Source organism: Salmo salar, chromosome 04 (assembly GCF_965601325.2).
Source record: "Salmo salar chromosome 04, fSalSal1, whole genome shotgun sequence".
Taxonomy (NCBI): Eukaryota; Metazoa; Chordata; class Actinopteri; order Salmoniformes; family Salmonidae; genus Salmo; species Salmo salar.
The window spans coordinates 39,191,057-39,215,734 of record NC_138294.1 but is presented as its reverse complement, the minus strand read 5'-3'; the positions used below and the strand labels follow the sequence as shown (position 1 = coordinate 39,215,734).

The window sequence follows — 24,678 nt, the reverse complement described above, 5'->3', positions numbered from 1 at the left end:
TCTCAGTTGAATGCCCAGTCTTGAAACCTGACTGATTAGGATCAAGAAGGTCATTCTGAGAGAGATAGCAAGAGAGCTGGCCAAGGACGGCACGTTCAAGAGTTTTGGAGAGAAAGGAAAGAAGGGATACTGGTCTGTAGTTGTTGACATCGGAGGGATCGAGTGTAGGTTTTTTCAGAAGGGGTGCAACTCTCGCTCTCTTGAAGACGGAAGGGACGTAGCCAGCGGTCAAGGATGAGTTGATGAGCGAGGTGAGGTAGGGGAGAAGGTCTCCGGAAATGGTCTGGAGAAGAGAGGAGGGGATAGGGTCAAGTGGGCAGGTTGTTGGGCGGCCGGCCGTCACAAGACGCGAGATTTCATCTGGAGAGAGAGGGGAGAAAGAGGTCAAAGCACAGGGTAGGGCAGTGTGAGCAGGACCAGCGGTGTCGTTTGACTTAGCAAACGAGGATCGGATGTCGTCAACCTTCTTTTCAAAATGGTTGACGAAGTCATCCGCAGAGAGGGAGGAGGGGGGGGGGGGGAGGGGGAGGAGGATTCAGGAGGGAGGAGAAGGTAGCAAAGAGCTTCCTAGGGTTAGAGGCAGATGCTTGGAGTTTAGAGTGGTAGAAAGTGGCTTTAGCAGCAGAGACAGAAGAGGAAAATGTAGAGAGGAGGGAGTGAAAGGATGCCAGGTCCGCAGGGAGGCGAGTTTTCCTCCATTTCCGCTCGGCTGCCCGGAGCCCTGTTCTGTGAGCTCGCAGTGAGTCGTCGAGCCACGGAGCAGGAGGGGAGGACCGAGCCGGCCTGGAGGATAGGGGACAGAGGAAATCAAAGGATGCAGAGAGGGAGGAGAGGAGGGTTGAGGAGGCAGAATCAGGAGATAGGTTGGAGAAGGTTTGAGCAGAGGGAAGAGATGATAGGATGGAAGAGGAGAGAGTAGCGGGAGAGAGAGAGCGAAGGTTGGGACGGCGCAATACCATCCGAGTAGGGGCAGAGTGAGAAGTGTTGGATGAGAGCAAGAGGGAAAAGGATACAAGGTAGTGGTCGGAGACTTGGAGGGGAGATGCAATGAGATTAGTGGAAGAACAGCATCTAGTAAAGATGAGGTCAAGCGTATTGCCTGCCTTGTGAGTAGGGGGGGAAGGTGAGAGGGTGAGGTCAAAAGAGGAGAGGAGTGGAAAGAAGGAGGCAGAGAGGAATGAGTCAAAGGTAGACGTGGGGAGGTTAAAGTCACCCAGAACTGTGAGAGGTGAGCCATCCTCAGGAAAGGAACTTATCAAGGCGTCAAGCTCATTGATGAACTCTCCAAGTGAACCTGGAGGGCGATAAATGATAAGGATGTTAAGCTTGAAAGGGCTGGTAACTGTGACAGCATGGAATTCAAATGAGGAGATAGACAGATGGGTCAGGGGAGAAAGAGAGAATGTCCACTTGGGAGAGATGAGGATTCCAGTGCCACCACCCCGCTGGCTCGATGCTCTAGGGGTATGCGAGAACACGTAGGCAGACGAGGAGAGAGCAGTAGGAGTAGCAGTGTTCTCTGTGGTAATCCATGTTTCCGTCAGCGCCAGGAAGTCTAGGGACTGGAGGGTAGCATAGGCTGAGATGAACTCAGCCTTGTTGGCCGCAGACCGGCAGTTCCAGAGGCTGCAGGAGACCTGGAACTCCACGTGGGTCGTGCGCGCTGGGACCACCAGGTTAGAGTGGCAGCGGCCACGCGGTGTGGAGCGTTTGTATGGCCTGTGCAGAGGGGAGAGAACAGGGATAGACAGACACATAGTAGACATGCTACAGAAGAGGCTACGCTAATGAAAAGGAGCTTGGAATGACAAGTGGACTACACGTCTCGAATGTTCAGAAAGTTAAGCTTACGTTGCAAAAATCTTATTGACTAAAATGACGAAAATGATACAGTACTGCTGGCTGGTGGAGTAGGCTAGCTAGCAGTGGCTGCGTTGTTGACTTTGAACGTGTAGCTGGCTAGGTAACCTCGATAGTTTCAGTACTACCCCTTGTCATGATACAAAGCAACTTTGTAGCTAGCTAGCTAACATAACACTAATCAAGACGTTCCTTGTAATGTATTTAGTTTCTACAATGCTGCTCGTCGGTAATAGTTGGCTGGGTTAGAAAAAATGGCGTCGCGGGGGACGGAAATAGCTGGCTAGCTGACCTCGATGGCTGGCTAGCTAACCTCGGTAATTACTAAACTACACAATTATCAAGCTATGACAAAGACAACTAAGTAGCTAGCTAGCTAACACTGCACTAGTCAAATCTTTCCGTTGTAAAGTATTAGTATCTACAGCGCTGCTAGTCGGTAACGGTTGGCTAGCTAGCAGTGGGTTAATGATGACTAGGTGTGTTGACTAAGTCTGGCGCCGCGTCGCGGCTGGCTAGCTCACCTCGATAATTACTCAAACTACACAATTATCTTAGATACAGAGACAGCAAAGACAACTATGTAGCTGGCTAACTAACACTAACACCACAATAATCAAGTCGTTACGTTGTAATGTAATAGTTTCTGCAGTGCTGCTAGTCGGTAGAAGTTGGCTAGCTAGCAGTGATGACTAGCTAGCTAGCAGCTAGCAGTGTTGACTACGTTAGGATGACGAAGATAGCTAGCCTCGATATTTACTCTAATTACTCTAAACTACACAATTATCTTTTCATACAAAGACGGCTATGTAGCTAGCTAAGAAGAATTGCTCAGATCAAACAAATCAAGCCGTTATAATGTAGTGAAGTGTAATATTACCTGTGGAGCGAAGCGTAGTGCGACTGCTCGCTCCAAACCGGAAGCTAATGCTTTATAACATAAACTCGGCCAAAAAAAAAGCCCCTTTTTCAGTCTTTCGAAGATAATTCGTAAAAATTCAAATAACTTCACAGATCTTCATTGTAAAGGGTTTAAACACTGTTTCCCATGCTTGTTCAATGAACTATAAACAATTAATGAACATGCACCTGTGGAATGGTCGTTAAGACACTAACAGCTTATAGACGGTAGGCAATTAAGGTCACAGTTATGAAAACTTAGGACACTAAAGTTTCTACTGACTATGAAAAACACCAAAAGCAAGATGCCCAGGATCCCTGCTCATCTGTGTGAACATGCCTTAGGCATGCTGCAAGGAAGCATGAGGACTGCAGATGTGGCCAGGGCAATAAATTGCAATGTCTGTACTGTGAGACGCCTAAGACAGTGCTACATGGAGACAGGATGGACAGCAGATCGTCCTCGCAGTGGCAGACCACATGTAACAACACCTGCACAGAATTGGTACATCCGAACATCACGCCTGCAGGACAGGTACAGGATGACAACAACAACTGCCCGAGTTACACCAGGAACACACAATCCCTCCATCAGTGCTCAGACTGTCCACAATAGGTTGAGAGAGGCTGGACTGAGGGCTTGTAGGCCTGTTGTAAGGCAGGTCCTCACCAGACATCACCTGCAACAACGTCGCCTATGGGCACAAACCCACCGTCGCTGGACCAGACAGGACTGTCAAAAAGTGCTCTTCACTGACGAGTCGCGGTTTTGTCTCACCAGGGGTGATGGTTGGATTCGCCTCCTTGTCATTGCAGGAAATCTCAATGCTGTGCGTTACAGGGAAGACATCCTCCTCCCTCATGTGGTACCCTTCCTGCAGGCTCATCCTGACATGACCCTCCAGCATGACAATGCCACCAGCCATACTACTCGTTCTGTGTGTGATTTCCTGCAAGCAGGAATGTCAGTGTTCTGCCATGGCCAGCAAAGAGCCCGGATCTCAATCCCATTGAGCATGTCTGGGACCTGTTGGATCGGAGGGTTAGGGCTAGGGCTAGGGCCATTCCCCCCAGAAAGGTCCGGGAACTTGTAGGTGCCTTGGTGGAAGAGTGGGGTAACATCTCACAGCAAGAACTGGCAAGTCTGGTGCAGTCCATGAGGAGATGCGCTGCAGTACTTAATGCAGCTGGTGGCTACACCAGATACTTACTGTTACTTTTGATTTTGACCCCACTTTGTTCAGGGACACATTATTCCATTTCTGTTCGTCACATGTCTGTGGAACTTGCTCAGTTTATGTCTCAGTTGTTGAATCTTGTTATGTTCATACAAATATTTACACATGTTAAGTTTGCTGAAAATAAACTCAGTTGACAGTGAGAGGACGTTTCTTTTTTTTGCTGAGTTTATATATGTTGTAGTTGTTTATAACCATCAGATAAAACATCTTTGTAGTTGACATTCAGATTGATTTGCCTGTATGAGCCTGTGTAAAACCCTGCCATGCACTCCTGTAATGCACAATTATTTATTCTCATTCAGTTTTACCTCACAATCCAGTAGAGGTTACTGTACAACTACTGTACAACACATTTGGCACAAAAGTTTTGATAGAACGGAAAGTCTGTCTACACAAAACAATGATGTGTTGTGGGAACACCGCACAGTGGTTGTGTAAACATTTTTGTGCAGACAAATTCTCCATTATATCACAAAAATATGAATTGTATTACAACCATTGTGTCAAATGCATTGTACATGAGTTGTACAACTTGAGCATGCATATAGGACCCAGGATTGTGGTGTACTGTAGCACTTCTCAAAATCATGCACTTAACATGTTCCTCATTATATCTTTGTAAGAGAAATGAAATGAAGATGTGTGAAAGTAGTTCCCCCATACGATAAACACTTTCCATACTTCCTGTGCCTACATCTACCTCAAAAGCACACTGCTTCCAACCCAGTCACAGTCAGAATGGACTCTACAGTATCTCTTATCTCCCAGGGGATGAGACATGTTAGACTATCAGACACGCCAATCTATCGCTAAATGTTCTCCCTGATTGTCATACAGTATGAAGGACAAAAATAACGTTGTAAAGTCAGAGCAATTTTTTTTTTAAGTGTCACTCCACAATGATACAATAATTAGTTTAAAGACACTGTAGGCTATCATAGGCAAACAGTACAACGTGTTGTAACTAACACATCACGTTGGATACACAGTATACATCATGAACAAAGTGAACCAAAAGCACAAGTTAAAGGGGAAGTTTACCCAAAAAACACGTCTGGGCCCTTTATAACACTTGCCTGGCTGTTTGTCAATGCCCCAGACAGTTTTTAGGTCCATTGTTTGAGTATTTAGATTTTTGTATTTTTATATCAGAATGCTGATTTTCCGAAATTACCTAAAATGCATTAAAAACAGTGTATTTATTGTTACATAAACAACGATTGATGTCGCTGCTTTGAATTGCCAAATAAATGTGGTCTGTAATCTGGTAGATACTGTTCTTCGTGGTTCTAAAATGGATAATTACAGGATGCGGGACGAAGGAGTGTCTTACTATTTGTCTTCAAGAAAGGAAATCAAAATGAAAGGAAGTAAACAAAGAGATGGTAGCTAGCAAGGTAAAGTAAGGTTAACCGAATAACCGTCTCTTATGACCGAAAAGAGCTTCTGGTTATCAGGACAGTGATTATTCACCTCGTACTGGACAAATCATTTTTCTTTAACGAGTCAGACACAAAGGATTTATTTTCAGACACCCGACAAGGCCAAAATCCCCATCATTCGCATGAGAAAGAGACGGAGATATCGGGGACATAGGTTGGGGTGCCTTGTAAGGATCCGAAGGCGAGTGGGTAATCTGCCTCTACCATCAGTCCTGTTAGCTAACGTACAATCATTGGATAACAAAGTAAATGAGCTATGATCACGAATATCCTACCAACGGGACATTAAAACTGTAATATCTTATGTTTCACCGAGTCGTGGCTGAACGACGACATTCATAAAATACAGCTGGCGGGTTTTACGCTGTATCGGCAAGATAGAATAGCTGCCTCCGGTAACAGCTGCCAGACAGATTACCAGGACGTGTTCTCCGAACATGCGCTGACCAACTGGCAAGTGTCTTCGCTGACATTTTAAACCTCTCCCTGTCTGAGTCTGTAATACCAACATGTTTCAAGCAGACCACAATAGTCCCTGTGCTCAAGAACACTAAGGTAACATGTCTAAATGACTACCGACCCGTAGCACTCACGTCTGTAGCCATGAGGTGCTTTGAAAGGCTGGTCATGGCTCACATCAACACCATTATCCCAGAAACCCTAGACCCACTCCAATTTGCATACCGCCCCAACAGTTCCATAGATGATGCAATTTCTGTTGCACTCCACACTGCCCTTTCCCACCTGGACAAAAAGGAACACCTTTGTGAGTAGGCTATTCATTGACTACAGCTCAGCGTTCAACACCACAGTGCCCTCAAAGCTCATCACTAAGCTAAGGACCCTTGGACCTTGGACTGAACACCTCCCTTTGCAGTTGGATTCTGGACTCCCTGACAGGCCGCCCACAGGTGGTAAGGGTAGGTAACAACACATATGCCAAGCTGATCCTCAACACGGGGGCCCCTCAGGGGTGCATGCTCAGTCCCCTCCTGTACTCCCTGTTCACCCATGACTGCATGGACAGGCACGACTCCAATACCATCATTAAGTTTGCCAACGACACAACAGTGATAGGCCTGATCAACAACAACGATTAAAGGAGGTCAGAGACCTGGCCGTGTGGTGCCAGAAAGTCAAGGGTTTGAATACAGACCTCAGACTGGGGGCAAAGGTTCACCTTTCAACAGGACAACAACCCTAAGCACACAGCCAAGACAACACAGGAGTGGCTTCGGGACAAGTCTCTGAATGTTGTTGAATGGCCCAGTCAGAGCCTGGACTTGAACCCGGTCGAACAGCTCTGGAGAGACCTGAAAATAGCTGTGCAGCGACGCTCCCCATCCAACCTGACAGAGCTTCAGAGGATCTGCAGAGAAGAATGGGAGAAACTCCCCAAATACAGATGTGCCATGCTTTTAGCATCATATCCAAGAAGACTCGAGTAAAGAGTCTGAATACCTACGTAAATGTAATATATATATATATTATTTTTTATCTAAACTGATCTAAAATGATCTAAAAAACAGTTTTTGCTTTGTCATTATGAGGTATATTGATGAGGGGGAAAATATTGAATACATTTTAGAATATGGCTGTAACATAACAAAATGTGGAAAAAGTCTAGGGGTCTGAATACTTTCCAAATGCACTGTACATCTAAATACTCAAGCAATGACCCTAAAAACTGTTTGGGGAACTGACAAACGACCAGGCAACTGTTATAAAGGGCCCAGAAGTGTTTTTGGGTGAACTTCCCCTTTAAGGACTTCCCCTATGACTAAGAGAGTACGGGGTAAATCTACAGACAAAACGCAGAAGTGACCCCCTATCTGGCCCACTGTAAAATTAAAGTAGGCTACAGCACACCACTCTCAGTCTCACAGAGGACTGCAGGCAGGAAAAGACATGATCGTGGTATGTAAATATTAATAATATCTACTAATTATCATCGAAGTCATTCTGGCGTCCCAATTGGCACCCTATTCAACTTCATGGTTCAACTTCACATACTGAAAGTGTCACTGTTAATGTTGACAGTTATTTATGATGCTTTGTATAAACACGTCTGCTGAATGATCATTTTATTAAAGTGATTGAGTTCTCCTGTGTCAACTCCCTTGTGGTGATCTTTAACTTACTTTCCTTGCTGCTGTAGCATTTCAAAGATCTGGAGAGTAATAGAGAGTAATAGCGGAGGCCCTTTTCAGCTGCACTGAACAAAAATATAAAAGCAACTGAAACAATTTCAAGGATTTTACTGAGTTACAGTTCATATAAGCAAATCAGTCAATTGAAATAAATTAATTAGGCCCTAATCTATGGATTTCACATGACTAGGAATACAGATATGCATCTGTTGGTCACAGATACATAAAAACAGTAGGGGCGTGGATCAGAAAACCAGTCAGTATCTGGTTTGACCACCATTTGCCTCATGCAGCGCAACATATCTGTTTTGCATAGAGTTGATCATGCTGTTGATTGTGGCCTGTGGATTGTTGTCCCACTCCTTTTCAGTATCTCTGTGCATTCAAATTGTCATCGATAAAATGCAATTTTGTTCGTTGTCCGTAGCTTATGCCTGCCCATACCATAACCACACTGCCACCATGGGTGCACTCTGTTCACATCAGCAAACTGCTCGCCCACACAACGCCGATATGTGCAGAGATTCTTTAGTTTTGCAAACCAACAGTTTCATCAGCTGTCCGAGTGGCTGGTCTCAGACGATCCTGTAGTTGAAGAAGCCGGATGTGGTCTGCAGTTGTGAGGCAGGTTGGATGTACTGCCAAGTTCTTTAAAACAACTTTGGAGGTGGCTTATGTTAGAGAAATGACCATTCAATTATCTGGCAACAGCTCTGATGGCATGAGATTATCTGGCAACTTGAGATCTGCGACATTGTGTTGTGTGACAAAACTGTACATTTTAGAGTGGACTTTTATTGCCCCCAGCACAAGTGCACCTGTGTAATCACCATGCAGTTTATTCAACTTGTGTATATACCAAATTTGAGAGAAATAAACTTTTTGTGCCTATGGAAAATGTCAGGGATCTTTTATTTCAGCTCATGAAACACTTTACATGTTGTGTTTATATTTTTGTTCAGTGTAAATTAACAAATAGTGGTGAGTCATAAGAAGAATTGCTTTGATAATAAAGTTTTATCAATGTTCTTGTTGTTAATGAAGTCAAGACTTCGACCCAGATCCGTCGTTCCCCCAAAGCCTTCTAACCTCAAACCCTTGGGGCCAAACATCCCAAACCATTTCCAGACCAGAAACCAGAACAGACCAAACCCAAACCAGAACCAACCCCCATCAGGGGAGAGGAGCCAGGAGAGGAAACAACATCAACCACCGGAGGGGAAGGTGAAGAGGATTGTGCGTAAGTTCAGCAGCCAGGAGAATGAGGTGATGGGGCAGGCAGGACTAGAGACAAGAACAGGGGTAAAGGCAGGGGCAGAGACAGTGACTGGGGAAAAGCAGGGAGACGGTGGGGTGGTGGGGTGGACAAGGACAAGGACAGAGGCAGGACAACAGGCAGACAGTAACAGAGGACAGACAAGGGCCCGGCAGGCCGACTATGATGCTATAATAATGAGCCCTTCTGTGGAACTCAGCCTCATACCACCTCCAGTACCATTGAGAAAGCCACGTTCTGGCCCTTACACACAACCTACAGCACAACCCACAGCACAGAGTGATGCCGTGCCCCTGGGGCAGGAGACAGACAACCATTCGTGCACCATTCTCACACCTGGACATGGACGAGGAAACAGATCAGGTAAGCCAAGTCACATCTCTTAACCTCAGAACGTTCCTTTGTAAAATGATTAGAAGTCAGCACTATTTTCTGACAATGAATACGTGAAAAAGGGTGCATTGCTGCACATGAAGGAACAGAGAAAACCTTGTGGTATATTGATGTTCCTATATATCCATGTCCATATGTCTATGAGGAAGAGAAAGAGTAAATAACGATCATGTCTCAGACGTACAGAATCTGTTTTATGTTCCAAGTAGTCTCTTGTGACATTAATGTAAAAATTGAGTAGCAGGAGATTTGGTTCTGGGTGCCGAGATTAGGTTCACATGGAATGGATTATTTGATATAATAATGTTGCACTAAGTAAGTAACAAATGAACAAACAAGCACAGTGTATTTCACACTCACAACACTATATCACGCACTGTCTTTCAGCTCCCGATGGTAGTGAGGTGGATGAAGCGCCTGTGTGTGTTACCATTGAGAGCAGACAAACCACAGGCTCGGCAGCCACCCCTAGTGGTCACCATGGCAACATGACACAGTGCCAGTGCATCTGTCACCTGAGGAGAACTGGCATGAAGTTAGTCTGGGTTCCTCTGGAGGAAGAGGAAGATAACTATGTAGAGGTGATAGGGGATGAAGAAAAAGACAAACGAGGGAATGAGCACCAGAAGAGAGTGGCTAAGGAGGGGAAGGAAGAGGAGGAAGATGACTACATAGAAGTGACAGGGGATGAAGAGAAAGAAAAACGAGGGAATGAGGACCAGAAGAGAGAGAGGAAGGAGGTGAATGAAGAGATGTTGGGATCTTTCAGAGCAGATGAGCGAGGGGGGAAAAGTCAGACAGGGTGCCAGACAGAGACAGCTGCTGTGTTCAGTGAGCACAGAGAGGTCAGAGTTCACGAGGTCAGCGAGAATAACAGCCAGAGATCCTTCTCTTCAAAACATAACACATCATCCAACGCAGAATCTTCCCTGGCCCTGATGATCTGCTCACAGCACAGCTCATATCAGCTTAGCACACAACAGCACAGCTCAAACACCAAGCACAGCTCACACCAGCACAGCTCACACACCAAGCAGACTAGACCCCCTCAAAACAAAACTGAGACATATGATGAGGTTACATATGAGGCCATGCCCATGTCTGACAGAGAAGAACCACATCCACCCCCACCCCCACCCCGACCCCCACACCTGATGAAACCTCCACTGACGCACAAGACGCAGCATCCCTCCCCTCCGAAGGATCATCTCCAGGGAACCCTTCTCCAGAGCATGTCCACTCCCTCTCTCTCTGGCCTACTAACCTCAATTTCAAAGTCAGACATCCAGAAGAGTGCCCCTTCCCCTCAGACTCCTCCCTCCATCTCCCACGGCAACCCCCATCAGCCAATCCTGCGACCTCTGCCTCCACTTCCTGTTTTACATGATCTCCGCTTTCTCCCCTGCCCCATCATGCCCCGCCCTCCTCAACTCAGACTTCAGATTCCAATGAAACCTCTTCCACCTAACCCTGAGCCCAGTGGCCCTAGCTGTCCCAGCCGACACTCATCCACAGGTGGGTAGAGGAAGAACTTATAAATATGGATTCTATGGTTGATTTGGTTATGAATCTAGAAATTCTATTTATATGGGGAAAATGCTCACAATTCAATAATGAATCAATAGAGAAATATTAGAAACCAGATGAAATCACCACTTTCCCTCCCAGATGCTGATGTTAGGGATGACTGGGTGACTGTAGACGAGGAGGACGTAGAGGAGTAAGTCTGCGCTGCCATAGTGGCAACTCTCAACATACAGTACAACACAAACACCATAAATGTGTTTACATCTATGTTATGAATCATCTCAAATGTTTAAAAGATTGATAAATATGTTTTACATTCAGCATTGTGTTTCCACAGGCCACAGGAACAGGCAGATATGCCCAGGAGGATCTCCTCAGACTGGGGACCTTTGAGGCTGGACGGTACAGACTCTCTCGGTTTTGTTTTATTTCTGATATTACAACACGGAGACAATATACACTGAGTATACCAAATAGGAACACATATTGATTTGCACCCATTCTTGATACACACGGGTAACTGTTGAGCGTGAAAAACCCAGCAGCATTGCAGTTCTTGACACAAACCAGTGCGCCTGGCACTACCGTACCCTGTTCAAAGGCACTTAAATATTTTGTCTTGCCCATTCACCCTCTGAATAACACACCTACACAATCCATGTCTCAATTGTCTCAAGGCTTAAAAATCATTATTTATCCCATCTCCTCCCCTTAATCTACACTGATTGAAGCAGATTTAACAAGTGACATCAATAAGGGATCATAGCTTTCACCTGAATTGACCTGGTCAGTCTATGTCATGCAGAGAGCAGGTGTTCTTAATGTTTTGTTTACTCAGTGTATCTTTTTACCTCTCCTCTCTTCCTCTCTCTCCCTGACCCTGAATATCTCTCCCTGGCCCTCTCTCTCTCCCCCCCTCTCCTCCCTCGTTATTGTTCCCCCACCTCACCTCACCCCACCACTGCCAACCCCCTCCACTCTCAGAACCTCTGTACCAGATCTACCAGGCTAAGTCCATCAAGGAGGCAATCCAGCTCCAGAGCATCAGCCGGAGTGCCAGCAGGGCCACCGTGGACCTCCATGTGAGGCTGAGGGGCGGTGGGTCCTTAGGGGCCCCTAAGGGTCAGTCCTCCAGGGCCAGGAATGGCCCCGCAGAGGTCAGTCTCAGTAAAGAATGAGAGTGCTCAACTCTAAATCCTCTTCTGTAAACAAGCAAAAAGGGTGTTTTGAACCAAAAATGTATCACATAATAATGAAAAAGGCCAGCACTCGAATATGATTTATTTTTTTGTACTCCGCGGAGGTCACACTGTGGCAGGAGCTACCTGTGGTCAGAGACAGTGGGATCCTGGAGAGACTCAGTCCAGAGGAGCTGCAGAGACAGGAGGTGAGAGGAGGGGCGGAGGGGAGGCGAGAGGGAAGGGAAGGGCAGGGGGAGGAGGGAGGGAAGGAGAAGGAGGGAAGGGAAGGGAAAGAAGAAGGGTGGATATGTGGGGATGGGAGGACGGGGTGAGGAAAGGAGGGGGAGGGGAGAGAGGAGTCAGTTATATTGTCAGTTACATTATACCAGTCCTTTATCGTACCACATTCCTATGTGAAACATTTTCTTAACCTCTATGGGCTAGGTGGGACGCTAGCGTGCCACCCGTGGTGCACTCCATCAACAGCAGGTGCATTTCAAGAGCGGCAAATTTGAATCCAAATAAATGTCAAAATTCAAATTTTTCAAACATACAACTATTTTACACCCTTTGAAAGATAAACATCTCCTTAATCTAACCACGTTTTACGATTTCAAAAAGGTTTTACGGCGAAAGCATAAATTTAGAGTATGTTAGGACAGTACATTTACAAGAGTTGTGTGTAATGTTTTGTCAATTCAAAGACAGGGTCACCAAAACCATAAAACCAGCTAAAATGATGCACTAACCTTTTACAATCTCCATCAGATGACACTCCTAGGACATTATGTTAGACAATGCATGCATTTTTAGTTCTATCAAGTTCATATTTATATCCAAAAACAGGGTTTTACTATGGCATTGATGTTGAGGAAATCGTTTCCCTCCAATAACCGGCAGTCAAGTCAGCACCACTAATTAAATAATTAAAATTAGAAAACATTGGTAAAATATTATATTGTCATTTAAAGAATTATAGATTTACATCTCTTGAACGCAATCAACTTGCCAGATTTAAAAATAACCTTACTGGGAAATCACACTTTGCAATAATCTGAGCACTGCGCCCAGAAAAATACGCGTTGCGATACAGACTAGACGTCATGTTGGGGAGATCTAAAATACTATGTAAATAATCCATTACCTTTGATTCTCTTCATCAGATGTCACTTCCAGGTATCACAGGTCCATAACGAATGTAGTTTTGTTCAAAAAAGCTCATCATTTATGTCCAAAAATCTCCGTCTTGTTAGCACATGATCTAAGCCAGCCGGACTTCTCGTCATGAACGAGGGGAAAAAATATATTTACGTTCGTTCAAACATGTCAAACGTTGTATAGCATAAATCATTAGGGCCTTTTTTAACCAGAACATGAATAATATTCAAGGTGGACGAATGCATACTCTTTTATAACGTATTGGAACGAGGGTACCCAACATGAACTCGCGCGCCAGGTGTCTAATGGGCCATCATCGTTCCATGGCTCTTGTTCGGTCAGATCTCCCTCCAGAAGACTCAAAACACTTTGTAAAGGCTGGTGACATCTAGTGGAAGCAATAGGAAGTGCCAAAATATTCCTCAGCCCCTGTGTTTTTCAATGGGATAGGTTTAAAGGTAATACAACACATCAGGTATCCACTTCCTGTCAGAAAATGTCTCAGGGTTTTGCCTGCCAAATGAGTTCTGTTATACTCACAGACACCATTCAAACAGTTTTAGAAAATTTAGGGTGTTTTCTATCCATATGTAATAAGTATATGCATATTCTAGTTACTGGGTAGGAGTGGTAACCAGATTAAATCGGGTATGTTTTTTTATCCAGCCGTGTCAATACTGCCCCCTAGCCCTAACAGGTTAACAGTTCAACAATATTTCACTAATGTTTTTTCTATCAGAGCATGTTTGAAGTATTGACATCAGAAGCCTCGTACCTCCACTCACTGAACGTTCTCACTGATCACTTCCTAATGTGTCGGGACCTTGACGACACACTGGTGATCCATGACAAGAAGACCCTCTTCTCCAACATACTCCATGTGTATGATGTCAGCCAGAGGTAAATGTTGTCTGGAAAACAGACAGATGGAGGAAGAGTGGATGGAAGGAGGGAGGGAAGGAGAGAGAGGGGATGGAGGGAGAGGGGGTGGAGGGAAAGGTGATGGAAGGAGAGGGGATGAAAGAGATGGTGTGGATAGAGAGTGGATTGGGGGAGGAGATGGAGAGAGAGGGGATAGAGGGAGAGGGGATAGAAGGAGAGTGGATGGAAAGAGAGGGGATGGGGAGAGGGTTTGGAGAGAGAGGGGGATGGAGTGAGAGGGAATGGTGAAGGGATGATACAGGGGACTGTAAAGAAAGAGAGGTCCAACCTACGTAAGTTGAAACATCCCTCACTCTCAAATTCTTCTCACAGGTTCTTGAAGGATCTTCTGAATAGGATCGATGAAAACATTCTGATAACTGATGTGTGTGACATCATCCACCAATACGCCCTGAACGACTTCTCAGTCTACATTGATTACATCCGTAACCAGGGTTACCAGGAGAGGGCCTACAGCTCCCTCGTGTGAGTAAATAAGTTCACCCATAACACCTTATAAGGCCCATGTACTTATGGATTGTGTGCTTCTGAGTTTTGAAATAAATATATATATTTATTTATCTTAAGACTATTGGGCAAAACATAACCCAAAACACAACCAAAACAAACTGCAAATGCATCCAACAAGTTTGTAGAGTCACAAGCTTGATGTAGTCATTGCATGCAAGAAATATAAGGACTAAATATACTATAAGAGAATTTGTCCAAATACTTATGACTTCTTCAGGGGCTAGATACATTTCTAAGTGGTAAAACATATGTTTGAAAATACCCTCAAATAAAAGGTGACCTTTTGTCACCTCATACAAAACATTTGATCTCCAATCCAAAATGCTGGAGCATAGAGCCACGTTTTAAATTATAGCTTCCCTCTTATTTGGACAGTGAAGTAACATTTTCACATTTAGCTCTGTACTCCAGCATATTTTTTGTTTTTTTTTGTCATCAAATGTTTTTATTGTTATTGGTAAAACAAGTACACATGGACAAATAAACAGATGGAACAAGAACAAGACAAACATGTCTCCCCCACTCACAGGACTTCCCTAACTAATAGTAGTAGATTAGTAGTTCATACTAGCAATCTTACTGAGTCATATGCTGATGAAAGAGCTGTTATGTTTCTTTCACTAGCCTCATGCATATGTGCTACAGATATTTCCATGTTTATAATGTCTTTGAATGACAGCAGCCACTGATGTCTGTTTGAAAAAAGTAGGAGCCCACCAACTTGAGGCTATCATTTTTTGGCTGCTGTTAATCCAGCCAGACAAATATGTCGCTGCTTGAGAGACAGGTCCAAAGTAGTGTCATCATTTAACAGTAAAATAGATGGTGAACATGGTACATTTCTCCCCATTATGTCAGAGAAACAGGATGAAACACATCTCCAGAAATGAAAAAAATTGCCAGGAGTGAGCAATTTGTGAGCAATTTGGGGATTGTTGTGCAGTAAATTCTATGGGCAAAATTGTAATGTTTTGTTTGATGATCGGGGATTCTTGAAGCAATTTATATATTGGATCACGCTCTAGTCCAATTGATTACAGTAGTACGCATGGATTGGTCTTTCTTCCAAGAAGCATGGGAAGGAATTGCTTTGTGGGTAATTTTAATTAACAGACAACGTAATTTCGAAATAAATCCCTGTGTACTGAATAAACAATTTGTGAGTTGGATATATAGAGCATTCTTTCCCCCATAGGCATGCAAAGCAGAATGGAGCTGTAAGTAATAGAAAAAGGAAGTGCCAGGTAGGTTAAAATGTTTCTGGAGGTCTTGTAATGCACGGAAACAGTAGCCTTTACTAATGTCTGAGACCATTGAGGAAAAAAGATATGTTTTCCAAACAGGTGCCAGACTGAAATAAGGTGTGAAACGTTAGTGCCAAATTTGAGTTTGCAGTGTTTGAGTGGGATATCAGAATGGGTTATGTCTTGGAGTCTGTGAGGGGCAACTAGATTGTCCTCCAGGGGGCGCCGGGATACGCCCTCTGTATTCATGGATTTAGCCATGAAAAATAAGATTTGGCCACCGGTTTTGGTCACCTGCACATTTTTCCCACTTTCCCACAGAGAATTTAATATGAGGGAGTTCCTCTTCCAAATGAATTTGGCAAGCAATGAATGTAGCCTATCCCAATATACTAATGGTGGTGAAAGAGGGATCATGGAATTATAAAAGTTGATTCTTGGCAGTATATTCATTTTAATTATCGAGTCTTGAGCCTGGAATGAGTTTGGGATTTGCTCCCATCTTTCCACATCAGACTATATGCTTCTTCTATTGAAGTTGTTTTTGACTATTGATTAGAAAGAAGGATAGATTTCTATTTCCAGTTTGCGGAAATGCTGGACTCTGGGAATGTTTAGAGGCAGCTGTGAATTACACATTGCCTAGTTCAGGGGTAATAGAGTTGATTTTGTCCAGTTTTTATATACAGATATAAAGCTGTAGTTATTAAAAACGCTGAAAAGTTTAGGTAATGACTGAGGTGCATTGCCAACATAGAGCAGTTTATCACCTGCATACAGAGATACAGTATGTGGTGGTCTGTGCCAAGTACAGTAATGGGATCATAATATTGTGACTGTCGGACCACTTGCGCAAGCGGTTCTAGGGATAAAGCAAATACCAAAGGACTCTGGCAACCTTGGCAACAAGATCTGCCTATGTTGAAGTGGGATGACCGTATTTTGCCAGTTGGTACCATGGCAGTGGGATTGGTATAAAGGACTTGGATCATGGATATGAATTGTTCACCAATTCCCATACGTCGTAGGACGAGCCATAACAATTCCCATTATAGCCACTTTTTCTGCATCTAATGAAAATATACGTAGGTGATGGAGTATCAGTATTTATAGACCCATAAAAAATATAGAGCAAGTGAAATTATAGCAGTGATCACGTCTCTATTGAAGGAGCCCCTATTACTGAAATAATGAATAATGTCTAGAAGTAGTTGACCTAAAAAGACACAAATAACTCTGATTTCCTGGTATTCATTGTTTGGATAGTTTTTTTTTTTTAGCTCGAATCAGAGTAATAGGGAGTAACAAGTGCCTCTAGTGTTGCAGGAATGAGTATCAGGGTGATGCTGTGGCATTTGCAAGTCATGGAGTAAGGAGATACGTTTATCATTATCATGTGGGATCTCAGATCTATATAAAGTCCCGGAATGTTGAATTTATTAATACTGGGTCCGAGTGTGTGATTCCGTCCATTGATTTATTTGAAGTTATATTTTTAAAGTTTTGGTTGGCACATAGTCTCTGGGCTAACAGAAGGCTTGGGTGAACACCATGAAAATAATAGAAGTGTTTTAGGAAACTGAGATTCTTCCCAGTGTCTATGTGAATAATTAAGTTATTTTCTGATAGTCTACTGATCAAGAATAGCTTGTGGAGATGTCAGAGTGCATTTTTGTTTCTAGTGGTGATAATTTAAATTCCAAATCAGTAATTTTTCATTGTTTAAATTAGATTAATATAAGGTAGAGTATGAGCTAATAAAACCTTTGACCACATCCCACAGTATTCGAGGACCCTGAACAGTCATTGTTTATATCAATGAATTCAGATAATTGCTCTTCCATCTGAGACATGAGCTGAGGATTTCACCAAGAGAGGCTTTGCATAAAATACCCTTGTGCAGATAAAGCAGTGGGTAATATTCCATCATTTTGAATGTTATCAAACAGATCTTTAGAAGAAGAAATATATTTTATTCTTGGGGTGTCTCAATTAATAAAAATAGAAATCTCTGGCTGTAGGATTGAGAGCCAGAGGTCAATAATTGCGATTTCATCAGCCTAGCACCATAGCGCCATAGTTGATAGTCATTGGTCTCTCACCTCTGTTGGTCCAGTTCTATTACGCACATGATCCCATACAGCATTAAAATCACCACCAATAATCAGTCTGAAATCATACAATTGTTGCAAAATATTTGTTAATGAGCCATGAAAGTTTTTCTCAAATGTGTTTGGTGCACAGACTGACACCAGAGCAATCGTATGCATATATTGTAGTTTAGATAAAAGTTATTATACCCTCAGAGTCATTACCCAAGTTAATGAATTGTAAATTTCACTTTGCTACTATCATTGCCCCTCTTGTTTTTTTGTTGTACGAGGATATCACTTGATATTGCTTGTTGCCGAGTCAATTCACATATTTTTGTAACATTTTTCCTTCTTACTAATAAATCTAAGCTGCTAGCCCGCTTGCGAGGCATATTTAAACCATCTACATTCCAAGACAGCGGTGTGAAATGATTCATAAAACATATTTAAAGACACAACAGCAATTTAATTAAATAAGGTCCTATCCCTTCCCCAAGTCCCCACACAAACCCTGAGGTAGACACAGTGACAAGACATTCCACCTACAAGTACCCACAAAAAAACAACAACCCATTACCCACCCTCTGAAAAAAAGATTGCAGAGAAAAAAATCCCCACTCGACCACTCCCACCACAAAAAAGTATGTCCGTGATCATTGTGAGATCGCATGGTGTAAGAATGAATGCAATCAATTGATTATTGAACATTATCGATGGACACAGCTTTGTAGATCCAAAACATACACAGTCTGCCTCTGCTCAACTCTCAAACTCAAGGAGAATAATTTCGGGGGCTGCTGCAGTTCGCGAATGATAGCTAGGCTATTGGGCAAATCTCCTTCGTGGCAGTCAAGCAATTGCATTCCGCCAAGTCATTCACAATCTAGTCTGGTTGTGGCAGCAACTAGACCTAATTTAAAAGGTGTCAATAAATGATCTTATTTGTATGCCTAGCAATCCCAAATGTACATTGTTTGAAGCACGGTTTTATAAGTTTCAGTCATAGATGACAGCTCCAATAAGCCACCTATTGTGAACGAGAGGCTTGTAGAATCATGATTATTTTGTTTTTAGTTCATCGTTCGCCAGTAGGGGGTCCTGCGTGCTCTGGGTAGTAAAGCCAATTTGTGGTCTTTCTGGAATCTGCATTGGCCATACAGCATTTTCTGCGATGCGGCCTCTGCAGAAGTCAGGGCATTCATACTTCTTGTGCTTTGCGGAGCAGAGCTGTTGTGAAGGAAGTTGTCAAGGAAGTGAGTTTGTGTTTATATAGATCTTACCAACCCCACCTACCGTCAACCAATCATGTCAATGCAGAGCTATACGGAGCCCTCCTCATTGTTCATTTTTTGGGGGGGGGGGCAAGGCAATGCGGTAAATGCTCTGCATGGTCTATCCGGTTTCTGCATTGGCCAATAAATCATAAATCGTCCTTTACGGACTCAAATGAACAAAATCAGTCGAAAGATTCAGTCGGAAAGATCAGAGTCAGTAAAAAGAGCCGACCTTGCCATCACTATTCGTTAACCCACCAATCCACTTTGCAGGCAGACCAACAACCCGTTTGCATTGGTGATGCGGAGGCTGGAGGAGTCTCCCCTATGTCGTCGTCTTCCCTTCTCCTCCTTTCTGCTCCTTCCTTTCCAGAGGATCACACGCATCAAGATCCTTGTACAGGTCAGTGGCTGCATCTCTCCAACCCAGAATCATCATAATGTAATTATAATTAGAATCAATTAGATAGTTGTAATTCCATCACATGCATCAACATCCAGTGTCCGATTTCCCAAAAGCATCTTAAGGCTAAGTTAATTGTTAGAACTTTCGTAGGATAATCGTTAAATCTCCCAAAACCATTGTTGCTGAAGCTACACTTGAAAATGCTCGTTACTTAACGACTGCCTAAGCCACTCATAGAACAGCTAAGTGCGTAATTTGCCCTTGTATGTGTTACATCCCTTTATACACAGGCTACTAAACATAGAATCAAGATGTTTATCTGTCTCTCTGTGACCACCGATAACTTCTGAACAAAGTTGACTACAAATACAAAGTTGCAAATGTATTTGCAATTGTTACAAAAAAAGTGAAGGATGAAAACCGAGATGACTGCAGTGTTGAATACTGTAGGCCTTTAGGCTACGTAGACCAATATATTACAATCATATTGAAATCAATTTCATGTTCATTTCATTGAGTTCTATTACTGTCTGCAATTTTACCTCAATATATTTCATGATGTGTAATAACATGTGCTCAATGATGTGCCAAAACTTGATTTAGTGCATTATTACAGGGTAAGCATCGTCAGTATTGTGGAATAATTTTAATGCTAGGGTAAGATTTCAATGGATAAAACTGTTTCGAGAGCAGCGCTGTCTTTCTTTCGATCCTATCAGTATCGACAAATGCCTCAACGATGCACTTAGAGAATGTTCTCTCTGCGTGGCGTTTTGGGAAACGCATGGTACATCTTCGGCCATTGTAAGAAAGATGCATCGGGCCCTGGTCAGTAACAGCGGCTGGCACCATCTCCAGGTCAAATTACATAGCAATGCAAAAAATGTATGCACTCACTTTAATGTACGGTGCATCCCAAATGGCACCCTATTCTATACAGTGCACTACTTTTGACCAGAACCCTATTGGTCCTGGTCAAAAGTACTTCACTATATAGGGAATAGGGTGCAATTGGGACACAGCCTAAGTCTGCTTTTCCACACAGAACATCCTGAAGAGGACTAAAGAGGGCACTAGGGAGGAGAACACTGCCTCTAGAGCCCTGACCTCAGTGTCTGAGGTAACACCTATTCCATCCACCCCAATTTGATACACTATATGACCAAAGGTATGTGGACAGCTGCTCGTCGAACATCTCATTCCAAAATCATGGGCATTAATATGGAACTAGTCCCCCCTTTACTGCCATAACAGACTCCACTCCTCTGGGAAGGCTTTCCAACAGGTGTTGGAACATTGCTGCTGTAACAATCGTCAGAGAGAGGGGACCAAGATGCAGCGTGCCACGTGTTCATGATATTATTTATTTTAACTCAGAACACTTAAACAAAATAGTAAACAATGGAAAACGAAAGCGCACACTTCTGTCAGGTGCAGAAACACAAAACAGAAAACAACTACCCACAAACACAGGTGGGAAAAGGCTGCCTAAGTATGGTTCCTAATCAGAGACAACGATAGACAGCTGCCTCTGATTAGGAACCATACTCGGCCCAAAACAAAGAAATACAAAACATAGAATGCCCACCCCACACCCTGACCTAACAAAATTGAGAAATAAACCGTCTCTCTCAGGTCAGGGCGTGACAGCAGCAGGGACTTCCATTCAGCCACAAGAGTGTTAGTGAGGGTGAGCACTGATGTTGGGCGATTAGACCTGGCTCGCAGACGGCGTTCCAATTTATCCCAAAGGTATTCGATGGGGATGAGGTCAGGGCTCTGTGCAGGCCAGTCAAGTTCTTCCACACCGATCTCGACACACCATTTCTGCATGGACCTCGCTTTATGCACAGTGGCATTGTAATGCTGAAATAGGAAAGGGACTTCTCCAAACTGTTGCCACAAAGTTAGAAGCACAGAATCATCTCGAATGTCATTGTGTGCGTGCTGTAGTGTTAAAATGTCCCTTTACTGGAACTTAGTGGCTTAGCCCAAACCATGAAAAACATCCCCAGACCATTGTTCCTCTCCATTAAACTACAGTATACAGTTGAAAGTATACATTGGGGCAGCTGGCGATCTCCTGGCATCCACCAAACTCAGATTGGTCTGTCGGATGGTGAAGAGTGATTCATCACTCAAGAGAACGCGTTTCCACTGCTCCAGAGTACAATGGCGGTAAGCTTTACACCACTCCAGCCGACACTTGGCATTGCGATCTTAGACTTGTGTGTGGCTGTTTGGCTATGGAGACCCATTTCATGAAGCTCCCAACAAACACTTATTGTGCTGACGTTGCTTCCAGAGGCAGTTTGGAACTCAGTAGTGAGTGTTGCAACCGAGGACAGACACGCTTCAGCACTCGGCAGTCCCTTTCTGTGAGCTTGTGTGGCCTACCACTTCGCTGCTGAGCTGTTGTTGCTCCTGGACGTTTCCACTTCACAATAACAGCATTTATTTAAAAACATTTTTTTAAAACTTTATTTAACTAGGCAAGTCAGTTAAGAATAAATTCTTATTTACAATGACAGCCTACCACAAGGCCTCCTGCGTGGACAGGGGCTGGGATAAAAAAAATATAGGACAAAACACACATCACGACAAGAGACACCAAAACACTACATAAAGAGAAACAACATAGCATGCAGCAACACATGACAACACAGCATGCTAGCAACACAACATGACAACAACATGGTAGCAACAACATGGTAGCAGCACAAAACATAGTACAAACATCATTGGGCACACACAACAGCACAGAGGCAAGAAGGCAGAGACAACAATACATCACACGAAGCAGCCACAACTGACACTAAGTGTCCATGGTTGAGTGTTTGAATGAAGAGATGTCCGGGGCAGCTCTAACAGGGAAGACATTTTATGAACTGACTTGTTGGAAAGGTGGCATCCTATGACGTTGCCATGTTGAAAGTCACTGAGCTCTTGAGTAAGGCAATTCTACTGTCAATGTTTGTCTATGGAGATCACATGGTTGTGTGCTCAATTTTATACACCTGTCAGCAACGGGTGTGGCTGAAATAGCCGAATCCACTAATTTGGGGTGTCCACATACTTCTGTATATATAGTGTACCGTTGGATTCTGGGTTAAACTTGGAACATTACATCAGAAGTTAATGGTTATCTGTAGGAGCCAGATGGCTTTGGAATGTGCTGGGTTGACAGGATGAAGTCACAGGATTGCTATAGGGGATATGGGTGGAGATTTTTGGATTAGGCATCAACGGGGTTGAGGTCAGGTCAGATCCCCTTAAGGGAGAAACAATGGTTTATTACCCAATCACTTCGTCTTCCTGTTGAACCATAAAATATGTAAGGATTGGAGAGAAGGAGGAGTGCCTAAATTGGAGTATATATACTTGTGGTGGTGGAAACATGTTTTGTCTAATGCAGCTGTATCGACCCTTTTGGGAAGAATTAAACTTGGTTAAGCTTTCATAGTGTCCATTGAGTTATTTACTCTGATAATTAGAACCTAACAGTACGTATTGGTCACTTTAGACATGCAAGCAGTAGAAAATATTAGACATACACTATGAACAATGTGCCATTGAAAATAAGTAGGCCTGTTGAAAAGATTTGAAATCCATTAGGAAATGGACAGCAGTCTTTCTGTTGGATACTTCTTTAAAATACTGGGCCAACAAAACCTTACCAAAATGTGCTCCACTACACCTCCACTCTTTGTTGTTATTCTCCCTCTTCCAGATCATCAAGGAGTCCAACACCCAGGTGGGCCAGATGAAGCAGATGGAAGAACTCATACAAGTCAATAACACACTGGAGTTCAACAAACTCAAGGTATGTTCATATACATGTCACTACTACACTGGAGTTCATCAAATGAAAGGTATGTTCATAAACATGCAATTATTACCACATTGGAGTTCCACAAACTCATGGTATCTTCATATATAGTACCAGTCAAAGGTTTGGACACAACAACTCATTCAAGTTTTTTTTTTTATTTGTCCTATTTTCTACATTGTAGAATAATAGTGAAGACATCAAAGCTCTGAAATAACACATATGGAAACATGTAGTAACCGAAAAGTGTTAATGAGACTCTTCAACGTAGCCATCCTCACTCTTGGCATTCTCTCAACCAGCTTCATGAGGTAGTCACCTGGAATGCATTTCAATTAACAGGTGTGCTTTGTTAAACGTAAATTTGTGGAATTTCTTTCCTTCTTAATGCATTTGAGCCAATCATTTGTGTTGTGGTATACAGAAGATAGCCATATTTGTTGAAAGACCAAGTCCATATTATGGCAAGAACATCTCACATAAGCAAACAGAAATGACAGTCCATCATTACTTTAAGACATGAAGGTCAGTCAGTACTGAACATTTTAAGAACTTTGAAACTTTCTTCAAGTGCAGTCACAAAAACCATCAAGCGCTATGATGAAACAGGCTCTCGTGAGGACCGCCACAGGAAAGGAAGACCCAGAGTTACCTCTGCTGCAGAGGATACGTTCATTAGAGTTACCAGCCTCAGAAATGGGCAATTAACTGCACTCCAGATTGGACCTCCGAGTTCAAGTAACAGACACATCTCAACAGAAGAATAGAGAGTGATGGAGTGCCACATCAGATGACCTGGCCTCTACAATCACCCGACCTCAACCCAATTGAGATGGTTTGGGAGAGTTGGACCGCATAGTGAAGGGAAAGCAGCCAACAAGTGCTCAGCAAATGTGAGAACTCCTTCAAGACTGATGGAAAAGCATTCAAGGTGACTAACTCATGAAGCTGGTTGAGAGAATGCAAAGCTGTCATCAAGGCAAAGGGTGGCTTGTTTGAAGAATCTAAAATATATTTTGATTTGGGCGCCGACAGATATAGCTCCTAAGCAACTTTGCAGTATTTTGTTTTTTTGTGATTTATTTCTTACAATATTAGCCCAGAAAATGTTTTGTGTTATTACATACAGCCGGTAACCAGCATTACGACCAGGAATACGACTTTCCCGAATTGGATCTTTTGTTCGTACCTCCAAGGGCAATTTAACTTATTCCACAGGCTACTCCAAAACACCGCCGGCGGAGAAGAGGTA

General features: G+C 43.3%; 1 protein-coding gene across 1 annotated transcript in view; it reads left to right on the top strand.

Annotated features, from left to right (window-relative positions):
- Window positions 1–7,226: 7,226 nt before the first annotated feature.
- The window catches only part of LOC106602856 (uncharacterized), a 35,295-nt gene continuing 17,843 nt past the window's right edge, over window positions 7,227–24,678 (top strand). The window contains exons 1-12 of the mRNA XM_014195791.3: window positions 7,227–7,360; window positions 8,638–9,232; window positions 9,650–10,777; window positions 10,931–10,982; window positions 11,127–11,191; window positions 11,774–11,946; window positions 12,093–12,176; window positions 13,868–14,028; window positions 14,383–14,535; window positions 19,465–19,594; window positions 20,643–20,717; window positions 23,328–23,420. Of these exons, the coding sequence (XP_014051266.1) occupies window positions 7,352–7,360; window positions 8,638–9,232; window positions 9,650–10,777; window positions 10,931–10,982; window positions 11,127–11,191; window positions 11,774–11,946; window positions 12,093–12,176; window positions 13,868–14,028; window positions 14,383–14,535; window positions 19,465–19,594; window positions 20,643–20,717; window positions 23,328–23,420 (2,718 nt within the window). The 5' untranslated portion in view covers window positions 7,227–7,351. The remainder of the gene's footprint in view (window positions 7,361–8,637; window positions 9,233–9,649; window positions 10,778–10,930; window positions 10,983–11,126; window positions 11,192–11,773; window positions 11,947–12,092; window positions 12,177–13,867; window positions 14,029–14,382; window positions 14,536–19,464; window positions 19,595–20,642; window positions 20,718–23,327; window positions 23,421–24,678) is intronic.